The 12,348-nt window shown below is 39.2% G+C and overlaps 1 protein-coding gene across 6 annotated transcripts in view; it reads right to left on the bottom strand.

Annotated features, from left to right (window-relative positions):
• Positions 1-12,348, bottom strand: part of RBFOX2 (RNA binding fox-1 homolog 2) — a 188,971-nt gene that overhangs the window by 93,863 nt on the left and 82,760 nt on the right. Inside the window, exon 1 of one of the 6 annotated variants that reach the window (XM_081330750.1) lies at positions 8,020-8,257. The exons of the other annotated variants lie outside the window; for them this stretch is intronic. Coding sequence (XP_081186876.1) covers positions 8,020-8,064 — 45 coding nt within the window. The 5' untranslated portion in view covers positions 8,065-8,257. Of the gene's footprint in view, positions 1-8,019; positions 8,258-12,348 lie in introns of those variants that run through there. 6 annotated transcript variants of the gene reach the window in all.

Below are 12,348 nucleotides of genomic sequence, written 5' to 3'. Positions count from 1 at the left end.
CTCCTCCTCCTCCCTCCCCGTCCCCGCCTGGACGGGTGCAGAGCCAGCTTGGGAGTCAAACACAGGGGCTGCTGGGAGGCTGCTGGCATCTTCTTCCCGGGCTGTGCGCGCAACCGAGGATTGGTCTCGGGAGTGGGCTAAGGGGCTGTAAGCGAAAACGCCGAGAAGGGTGGGGAGACGGGCGCCGGTAGCACATCTCAAACAAAAGGGCCCTCTTCGGCTTCCCTAAACCCGTTGGCTCTTTCCCTGCACAAAAGGACTACCTGCGCTAGCATCTCCCCCTCGTGCCAACGTGTCATTCATTCTTCCCTCGTCGGGGAAAACCCTGGCCTCACGGCGAGACTACGACGAAGGCGTATTTTCCCCATCCCCAAACCCCGCATTTTGCAAGGGCTGAGTTTCCAGTCTACTGACAGGAACCATCCAGTGAGCAAAGAACACCAGCAGTGAAGGTTTTTCAAAGGAACGAATGCTCAGGAATCTCTGCTGTGCTTTTAAGGATGAGTTTGGATTCATTTTACTTTAATCCAGTTCTCTACTGGAATTGCCCCCTGTATCTTGATAGCTTACTTATGTGAGCCCAGTAAATTGTAGGCTTTGGCTTCTGCCATGAAAATACTTAACATTAATCCATAACAAAAAATATTCATCTTTAAATTCAAAAGTACAAAGTTGCTCAAGTGACCTATAGAACAACTGCATCCTCTGAAGGAATTTTGATGTCATATATCAATCTCTAAAACGATAAAGCCTCCTTTTTGTGCTTCACGACACACAGTTTTCTAGGCAACAGTATGGGAAGAGGAAGAGGCTTTCCAGGACCGTTTTTTCAGATGTCTTCATCATCCAAGTCCAGCATACACTACAGTATTTCATGTTGGTTTCTCCATTCCAACATTGACTACATCTGATTCTGTTTAGCTTTTTGAGATGAGTGCAGAGGAAAAGAACAGAACATATGAGACAACATGAAAAAGCCCACCTAACACAATGACTAGCATTAAAGTTTAAAGCTATATCACACTGTTGCATTTTTCAATGTAATAAAAGGAATAAAAGATGCAAAATGACTTCAAATTTTAGTTATCAGTGGAATAAAATGGAGAAGACATTATAGATCTCTGACATCACTTTTCTTGAACCCTTCACACAGATATACCATCAGATACTTGTTTATGAAATATCAACATTCTTTTGTTCAAATGGTCGTTTCTTTTGGAAAATGAAGAGATGTACAGCTTAAGACAGCAAAAGATCAGTTCCATTACAAAACAAATTCACTCGCCCATATACATCGGGTAAAAAGGTAAAGGTTCCCCCGCACATGCGTGCTAGTCGTTTCTGACTCTAGGGGCTGGTGCTCAGCTCTGTTTCAAAGCCGAAGAGCCAGCGCTTGTCCGAGGACGTCTCCATGGTCATGTGGCCAGCATGACTAGACGCCAAAGGTGCACGGAACGCTGTTACCACCCACCACAGTGGTCCCTATTTTTCTACTTGCATTTTTACGTGCTTTTGAACTGCTAGGTTGGCAGAAGCTGGGACGAGTTACAGGCGCTCACTCTGTTACACGGCACTCGGGATTCGACCCGCCAAACTGCTGACCTTCTGATCGACAAGCTCAGCGTCCTAACCCACTGAGCCACTGCATCCCCTTTATACATCGGGTAACCCTTGGAATTTTTATTTTTGGAAGGGATGTAGTTTCTGACTACCCAAAATACATTTATTGCCTATTCAAATGAATAGGTAATTTCTGACAACTGCAATAAATGTTGCAATTTTCTTCAATATTTTAACTGGTGAACTATCTTCTTTCTGAACAATACATTCTATTTCCCTCTCACTTTTGCAGTGTTCTGGTCAGCTAATTGAGTGTATTTAGTTCTTGAGATTTTTTTCAAATTTTAATCCCAAATGATTAGAATATACATAATGCTGTTTGACTATATAACACTGTTTCTTCAGACTTTTAAACATGATATTCCAACCTTGTGCATATAACATGATGTATCATGTTTTCTCAGGCTACAGTCCTATTCACAATTCTACAGATTAAATGGATCAACCATTCAAGAAGCTATCTTCTTTGTATACATGACAATGGTGGGATTCAGCCGGTTCGCACTGGTTCGGCAAATTGGTAGCTAATTTTTTGTTGACTTCGGCAAACTGGCTGAAGCTCTAGCCCTTTTTTGCAAGGCCCAGAACGGCCCACTGGAAGTGCGTGGATGCCACTTCCAGAAGTCCATTCTGGGCCTCAGAGGCCCAGGCCCAGAACAGACTTCTGGAAGCAGCGTCCACGCAGAAAACTGCTTGTTCAGGTGTTTGAATTCTACCACTGCCACATGACCACAGCTCAAGTCAGTCTGCTGGAATTGCCACCTTCTATGGAAAAACTCAGGATTAATTCACATATGAACCTGCCTTCCATATCTCTCTATCCATTTGCTCTCTTAGTCTCTGATGAATCACAACTAAATATCTGAAATGCTCAGCATAGTTTAGAGCCATTTTTGCATATGATATTTGTTCTATCATGGCTGTTGCACACCTTTGAGTCACCACTTTGTAAAACAATCAAATGTAAGCATTTCAGTGTAGGTTTGCTGTATGGCCAACTCTGAAGATGTTAATATTTAACATATTGTACTCGATACTGTTGGAAGGAGGCGGCCACACAAGAATTATACAAATATAGACTAAAATACAAATAGGGTAGCAGGTAAAAGAAAACAAATTGACTAAATAAATTTAGACTTGGCTTTAGTTTATGCTTCTGCCAACCTAGCACTTTGAAAGCACGTAAAAATGCAAGTAGAAAAATAGGGACCACTACGGTGGGAAGGTAACAGCGTTCCGTGTGCCTTTGGCGTCTAGTCATGCCGGCCACATGACCACGGAGACGTCCTCGGACAAGCGCTGGCTCTTCGGCTTTGAAATGGAGATGAGCATCGGCCCCTAGAGTCGGAAACGACTAGCACGCATGTGCGGGGGAACCTTTACCTTTACCTTTAGTTTATGTTGTTTTGTTAAGTGTCATATGTATTACTGGAACCTTATAAATTAAAAAAGCAAGCAGATATTTATCCTGAGATTTTACTTTATTCTTTTTTTAACCTTACCTAATAAGCAAACTTAATCTGTTTCAACATCAAACTGAAAGCAATGCTAAATCCAACTCTGTGAAATCACAGAGAACTGTGCAAAATGCATTCATAAGCAAAACAAAAAATGGAATAAAATTATATATTATAGCTTAAACACAATTCACAAAATGCTGTATAAGTGAAGGACCAATAACTTACAAGCAAATAAACAGTGGGCACAATTTCCATATACTTGATAAATGCAGAGATACAGATTTTACACAAATATGGGCTGTAAATGCTGTATCAAGGCAATCTTCCTCACTTAATATGTGAGATTCAGATGATCGAGTCCATTTCTATTTGTGCAAATTCTATAATAAACATTTAGAGCATGCAGTAAAAACTACAGACCAGCCTACCTATATATTCTTTCTGGTTGCTATTCCACAGAGATACCACTCCCCTATTAGTCTCTTTCTATTCCTTAGACCAGAGAATAATAGCCTGCAATCTTAAGATCACTATTTCATGTAGCTTTTGGTTCAACATCAAAGTCATTCTTACCTCTGGCATAATCCCCAAACAATATTACAATAACTATGAGAGAGAAAAGCATGTAGAATGAGAATTAGTAAGAAAAGAGAACAACTGTCCTTTTTAATCTTTGGTTCAATGTATCCATTTTAGAAACTTCAAGGTTATCACTCAATTTAAAAACAAGAATTATCCAGTTCACCTGAGCCTAGACAACTTTTTAGTTCCAAGGCTTGTTAGACTACAACTTCCATAATTACTGGAACTGTTAGATATGAACTATAATTCTACATCTGGAATGCCAAACTTGGAAAAATGTAGCTGAGCTGACACATACGTATGTTAAGCAATAAATTATTTCAATTACAAGCCACAATGACTGGGTTCACATTTGCATTTTGCGCAAAGCACTCAGTTGGCTTATAGCAACTTATGAATCCAGTCATAGTCTTATATCCTGTATTTGCCAAAAGTTATCCAAACAAAAACAATAACAAAGTGAGCGAGGAATGAAAGGTGTAGCTAATAGCTAAGAGTCTTCTGACCTGCAGGTACAGATCAAATCCGTAAGTGGAGCAACTTGTTAACATATTGTAAGTAATTGTAATCTTTCAAGCATTTTTGGAAGAGTAGCTGCATATATTGTCAGGCTATTTCTCCTCTTATATATTTCTATGCACTGAGGAGACACTCACATAGGTTTAGTAATATGACAACAGCAATAGTTCTCCAGTGAATACTAGGAAGTTTCCATGGTTTGGTGGAACAAGGCAATGGAGCATCATTCTAGATAATTACAATGACAGTTGCCACATACTTAGCCAAATATTAGAAGAGACCCCAGGAACAGTAGTGATGGCAGCATAAAGACCATCAGCAGATGATCCTTGCCAACCATACTGCAGATTGGCTTTAGAATGTGATGAATATTATTTTATTTTCATGACACAGTGATCTAAGAACTTCTTGACATTTATTAAATTTATATGCCAACCATCTTATCATCAAGCAACTCTGACCTTGAAGATTCAAGGTTTGACGACTCTAGGCTTTAGAGAATGTAGTATCTAAACTGTTAGGCTATAACAATATATTTATAATATTGAGCAAGGATGTACAATCCTTTGTTGAGTAGGAGATGCATTTAACAACAAAAGTTATTAATTACTATTAGAACTGGTAGTCTATAAATAAATGGGGTGTGTGATAGCTTAGAAGTTAAAGACCCTGAGCTTGTCATCTGGAAAGCTGGCAGCCCGGTTCAAAACCTGAGTGCTGCATGAAGGGGTAAGCTCCCATTAATTGCCAACTCCTGCCCAATTAGCAGTATGAAAGCATGTAGATGTGAGTAGATAAATAGGTACCACTTCAGTGGGTAACAGTGTGTGCCCTGGCGTATAGTCATGGTGGGCATGGAAATGTCTTCGGACAATGTTGGCACCCTTGGCTAAGAAATGAGTACTACCCTCTAGACTCAGACATGACTGAACAGGGGAAAGCTACATGTTTACCTTTAAATAAACAAATATGCATAGTCCACTAGTGAAAGTCCAGCAGGACTGAAACATCAGTGGCTTAGGAGGCATCCCACCAGAATACGTGTAAGCAGATAATAGCTCTCCCCAAACTCAGCAACCCCCTTGTTTTACTTCTTTGGGATTATTACGAGAGAAAAGAAGACATTGCTACTATCTTATGGTTCACAGTATGCGGGCAGCTATAGTACACTTTACTGTATTTTTCTGTTATCCAAAATTATATCTATAATTTTTAGACTAATGAAATGTTGCTTTAATTTAACCGTCTTACAAGTAGCAAAAAACTTTGGCAGAAGAATTGAAATAATAAATTTCACATTGAGATATAGATATTAATTTATTATCTGAATTATACTGGTTCAACCTGATAACTCTGAAGAAATATCATCAAAATTAATAACAAGCCAATTACACATTTAATGTATAGAAGTATAACATATTATTTTTACTTATCTTCTGAATAAAGGCATACTTTTTTTGAATCATCTAAAATGAATGTACTCTTTATATTATTGATTGACCAGTATCATTAGGAAGACTTCTACCCAGAAGTTAATGGAACTTTTCCATTAACTTTTCTGCCAAATCTTTCTCATCTTGAGATGTAGCTTTAGGGTTCATAATGTAAACTCAATTCTGAACATCAAGACTGCATGATTTCTGCTATCAAAAGAGAAGTAACTATGAAGTCTCTCTTCCAAGAGTTTGTACAATTGCAATTAAGCTACTAAGAAGGATACAAAATCTTCTGGGAATTAGTGAGAAATTTAAGAAATCCAGTAAACATCTCCTGGTTATTTGTAAAAATAAAAAGCCAATATCAAAAATTCAAACTTTGCAAAGTCCGCCAGAGCATCTTATTATTTAATTCTTCAAGTAATAAGTTTAACGCTGTTCAAAACCTGACTCTGTAATTTATCTTATTTTTATACTTCTTAGTTTGTAGACTGTCTTCCAATTCAACCAAATACTCACAAACAGCTCCAATATTTGCAAAATAAAAACAGCAGAAACATGGAAAAATCAAAGCATTTTATAGATAATGCCAGAAATGTAAAATCATATTATTTCAGAATTCTTTAAGGAAATATATTATGAAAATGATTAAACACATGTAAAGCAGAAATTAAGTTTTATCACTACTATTTAGTGCAATGTTAGGTTCTTAGGTTCTACCACTAACAATAAAGTATATAACAAAAATGAATATATTTGGAAATAAGATTAACCTGAAACAAAAGGACATATGGTAATTGATTGCCCAATTTTAATCAATACAGTTCCAAATAAAATCCCTTTTGATTGCAAAAACTAATTCATTACCACTTCATATAAAATATCAATTGTTCATGCTAGATAAAACTTTGTTCATGCTACAAGTACAATATAATCTTCCAGACTTGGTTTTTAGAATGATTATACTTTGTATGCTTATTATTAAAAAACAGTGCTTTAAAATGAAACTAGAATAATTTTAATGGATTAGAAGTTATAGTGCAGTGTTCTATATGTTTGTTCCTAGGGACATACAGAGAAAGGTTAATAGGGCGCAGACCTTAAAAACAGCCACTGCAATAAAATAGACCTTTTAATGTGACACTGGAAAAGGTAAGGTGTGATTATTCAGACTTGGAAAGGTATAATGATTGGTTCCAGACATCATCTTTTGTGTAACTATGATTTATTGACCAAGCCACAATTTACTTGGTTTCTTAAGTAACAACGCATGGTTTGTATACTACAATGAAAGGGTTCCTATAATATGCCACATTGAAATAAAGCTAATAATTTTGTGTTATGCACTTAGCCACTGGCAAACTCAAGATAGTCCATAAAATAATCTAAAATAACTTCCATCCATCCATCCATCCATCATCTATCTAGGCTGAGGACTGAAGTGCAGTTGGGAGTGGAGCTGTCACTGTAATGAAGGAGCTCACTTGCTCTGATGGAGGCTGGATTTTTTTTCTCAGCAGTTTTTAGCAGCCCAATTCTGGAGGCCCCTAAGACTGGAAGGGTTTGGAGCATATGCCTCTGGGGCTGCCCATCCCTATACTGAAAGTAAAATAAATGAATATTGACACCAAATACTCTTAGCTTTATGGCTATATATTCTTTAAGTAATTTAAATCACTTGTTGCAATTTAATGCATCTCAGAGTAACAAACTTTGAATAAAATGGTACAATTTTTCACTTGAAAACATCTGTTATAATAACTACACAAATAACATACACTGATACAAACATCATTTATTTGGATTTAAGAGATATTTGTGTTTAATGCACACCCTCTTCCCCTGAATAGTATGCTAAAATTTAATGCAGATTTTAGCATTTAAGGTTTTCCTGTATATTGCATATGTTTCTATTAGGAGATTAACACTGATCTTGGGCACTAGAAATACTGAATAGCTCAGAATATTTGGGATATAAAAACTTGCAGAATGAACTCTTGATGAGAGGCCAATTCTTCTAATAGCTGAAGCTAGACAAAAGTTATATTAAAGTCACACACTTTTTACTTTTGCAGCTTCCATTAACCAATAGGTGCGTCTTAAGGAACTTCATATGAATTTAGCAGTGACAAAGCTATTTTCACTACTTAAAAAGCATGAAAAGAGATGCATTCTTAAAATGCAAAGTCTTCCCAGAGAACCTTTTCCTCAGACATTCTATCCAGATCCCAATTTCAACTTCAATTTGTCATGTTCAATTTGTCATGTTACTTTGGGGGGAAAAAGAAATTAAATCTGTACCACGCAAAAAGAACTGAATTTTGAAAAAGTAACACAAAACACACAATGTTCTATGAATGTAACTGTGAAGAGGTAATAATTTGCAATTGTCTTCTACTTACCTGGACAACTGGGTATTGGTAATCCATACAATATACACCATACATAGCCAAGGGCTTCTTCAGCTGCAAACAAAGTAAACGAACTGGGAGCACTGTTTTTTCCCCTCTTACAGTCTTAAACACCCGTTTCTAGTTATCCTAACAACACTTGGCTCAGGCCTCATGAGACATACATACACAGAGTGCTCAATTTAACGTACACATAGGCTGCTTGACTGGGTTCAGGTCACCCTTCCCCAGTCTTTTCTGCACTGCTAAGTCTAGTTGCACATGGAATACCACAAGTTCCTAAATTAGGACAGCCAGCTGAAAACAACTCTCCTGCAGTTCTCAGAAGCGACAGAGTGACAGCCAGGAAGAAGAGAATGCACTAATGGGCATAAAGGGAGGAAGCAGTCAGCACAAAGAAGCCAAAAAAAGATGTAGGTTCCTGGCATTAGGTGCACTGAGGATCCATTCTCATCTAGGACAGCAAAAAGCACACGGGACTATTTCACCCTCCACTGTTCCTGACCCTTTTTAAAAAAAAAACTGTCCCAGGCAGAGACAGGTGCTGGGATTAGTGTAGTAAATCCTTTTGGTGATAGAGAGGGAGGGGAGAGAGAAAAGCTACATTGATAAGTGCAGTGAGTGGATTTATACACACACACACACACATATATGTATATATATAAACCAAATATAAGCTCATATCATTTAACACCTCTCTCTGGTATTTAACCCAGTCAGAGACAGCTGCTTGAATCAAAACGGAAAGGAGAAAGAAAAAGAAGGCAATCTGAATCCACTGTGAAACCTTGAGCTATGTGCGAGGCAAGCTCTCAGCTGTTCCAGTCAAACTTAGGAGGATTAATTCTGACTGGGGGGGCAGGTGGGGGGGAGAGAGAGACAGGAGAGAGTGAGGAGCTAGGATTGGAAAGGCCAGCTGCTCTTCCCTTTTTAGAAAACTTCCTTGCACCGTTCCAAATGCATATATTCCTACCAGGGGATGTTGGAATTCTAACAGACAGAAACAGATGCTATCTTAATCACAGAAAAGCCCGCAGGTTCAGGAGCTACATTTAGAGCCCTGGATGTCATGTGTGCTGTTCGTAATCTGAGATCAGGCCAGTACTTCTTAGAAGGCTGAAAACAGTTTGAAGGAAACAGTGAGGTATACATCAGCAGTAACAACTTGCATTAAACATTAGGTAAAGGTAAAGGTTCCCCCGCACATGCGTGCTAGTTGTTTCCAACTCTAGGGGCCGGTGCTCATCTCTGTTTCAAAGCCGAAGAGCCAGCGTTTGTCCGAGGACGTCTCCATGGTCATGTGGCTGGCATGACTAGACGCCAAAGGCGCACGGAACGCTGTTACCTTCCCACCGTAGTGGTCCCTATTTTTCTACTTGCATTTTTACGTGCTTTTGAACTGGCAGAAGCTAGGACAAGTAACAGGCGCTCGCTCTGCTACGCGGCACTCAGGATTCGACCCGCCAAACTGCCGACCTTCTGATCGACAAGCTCAGCGTCCTAACCCACTGAGCCACTGCGTCCCGCATTAAACATTACTTTTTCTTTTTAGGAAATATTTGGCAGTTCTGGGTGACATTAAAACTCCATGGAAAAACATGTGGAGCATTGTGGAGCTTAAAGAATTTGGATGCCCAGATTTTCCCCAAATTTCTGAGCTAACTTAAATCTTTGAAGCAGGTAGACGCAAAATGATTCATTTGTCCAATATTGTGACTTGTTCTTCTCATTGGCTATGAATGCCAATATAACAGGTGCAAATAATTAGGCTATTTTAGAATGGTTTACCTTGTCAAAAAAGGAACAGTGACAAGCAGCCAACATACCGTATTTAATTTGCTGATGTTATATATGAATAAACAGTGCTCAAAACAGTTGAATAATGTTTTAATATTCACTCTAATACAAAAAAATGTTTCCTTTTTTGTTTTGTAGGTCCCAATTTATGTCAATAATATAACAATAAAAATCCCACTTGTTAAACATGTATATAAGTGTTATTTCATAAATAATATTTTGTGCTGGTCTGTGACTGTTAGCAAATATTGAATTGAATTAAATAAATAATAAAATCAGATAGCTTATAAAAAAACAAAAAGAATGTCCTCAATAGCTATTTCTACAGATATAGATTTTTTTCTACATAACTGAATTTTAAAAACATATTAAAATACTAGAGCAACCATGTCAAACTCACAACATTACGTGACGTCGCGCAACGTATCGCGACGTTTTCCCCATTGCCGGCAATGTGGTGGGTGCGGTTTCAGTATGATGCATCTGACCTGCGGGGCGGCAGTTTGACATGCCTGTACTAGAGTAATGATCATGACTGTAATCGTTACAATTAGAGCATGTTCTAAGCAACCAAGAAAGATAATTTTTATTTTTAAATGAAGTGTTTACATGTGCTTATATACACATTATACTACTTATAATTATGATTTTAATCTTCATTAAAGAGGGACACGGTGGCTCAGTGGGTTAGGACGCTGAGCTTGTCGATTAGATGGTCGGCAGTTTGGCGGGTCGAATCCCGAGTGCCGCGTAACAGAGTGAGCGCCTGTTACTCGTCCCAGCTTCTGCCAACCTAGCAGTTCGAAAGCACGTAAAAATGCAAGTAGAAAAATAGGGACCACTCCAGTGGGAAGGTAACAGCGTTCCATGCGCCTTTGGCGTGTAGTCATGCCGGCCACATGACCACGGAGACGTCCTCGGACAAGCGCTGGCTCTTTGGCTTTGAAACGGAGATGAGCACCGGCCCCTAGAGTCGGAAACGACTAACACGCATGTGCGGGGGAACCTTTACCTTTACCTAATCTTCATGGTCAACTAGCACATGCATAAAAGTACTGCTGAATTCCAAAGGAAGCAGCCCAGAGTTTTAAACAGTAGTGATTACACAATGAGCTATATTTAAAGAAATGTGGCCAATCAGTTTTAAAGCAAAGCAGTCTAAATAGCAAAAAAACAACCAACAACAATACAGTAACAAAATATCACAGGATTGAGCTAATTAATACTTTTCTCTCTAGTTGTACATAGCCTAATACAGAGCCTTTGTATCACTGATAGCAAAGAAACAAAAAAACTGCATTGGATCTTGCACTTGTACATTGCAGGGAGTACTTGCTCAACAACCACTCATTCAGAGACTATTTGACATTACGGCAGCGCTCAACTGTCTCTGCCAGACTTGCCACCCCAGTTAAGTTTCATCGTCTCCTCTCTCCCAGTGACAAGGCACAGCCTGTCTGGCCCTTTGCAAAGCACCTGCTGGCCAGGCCAGCCGTCTTTCTGATGCCATGTGCAGCTTGTTTAATTTGCATGTGGGAGAGCTAGCACAGAGGCCCTGGAATGCAGGGCAGCTAAAAGGGAGAGTGGGGGGGGGGAGGAAGAGAGGTGAGGGGGGGGGAGTTGAAGTGGAGCCAAAGGAGGCAGACCCTTACCTGGCCTGGGGCTGGGAATGCATGGATCGGGATGGTGCTCACCTAACAATCAGTGGGATGTGGCTAATGATGACCACAATGGCTTCCAGCATGAGCTTTATTTATTTATTATTTATTTGTAAAAATGTATTAGCCATCCAACTTGCTACACGGTAACTACACATTGCTTAATAAAATGTGTTCCATTTTGAGAGCGGGCAACTAAATTTCATTTTTGATGTCGGCCGTTGTGCCCACAGTAAAAAAATGACAACAAAGGTTATCTTATCTAAATTTTGGCCAATCACACCATCGTAACTCAATCATATCGAAAGAGCATATCATATAGGAACAGCTATACAAAATGCCCACATTATCTGTTTTTTCTCTGTACGGTCATTCTATTCTTCATTGATTATCAATATGTTAACTAGATGCAGTAAGTATTGTGCTACAAAATATACAAGTAGAGGTCCAGTTCAAACACCTCTGAGATATCGTTTGACAGTCTGTTCACCCTGACTTCCTATGTGAAACAGATGAATTGGGGAGTAAGAGATCAGGTCTCAAGGCATCTTAATGTTGTTGTTAGCTGCGAAGTCGTGTCCGACCCATCGCGACCCTATGGACAACATTCCTCCAGGACTTCCTGTCCTCTACCATCTTCTGGAGTCCATTTAAGCTCACGCCTACTGCTTCAGTAACTCCATCCAGCCACCTCATTCTCTGTCGTCCCCTTCTTCTATTGCCCTCAATCTTTCCCAGCATTAGGCTCTTCTCCAGTGAGTCCTTCCTTCTCATTAGGTGGCCAAAGTATTTGAGTTTTAGCTTCAGGATCTGGCCTTCTAAAGAGCAGTCAGGATTGATCTCCTCTAGGACTGACCTGTTTGAT

The sequence above is a fragment of the Vipera berus genome, assembly GCF_964194415.1.
Source record: "Vipera berus genome assembly, chromosome: 6".
NCBI lineage: Eukaryota > Metazoa > Chordata > Lepidosauria > Squamata > Viperidae > Vipera > Vipera berus.
Note: the sequence above shows the minus strand (reverse complement) of the source record. Positions and strands in the feature narration are given on the sequence as shown.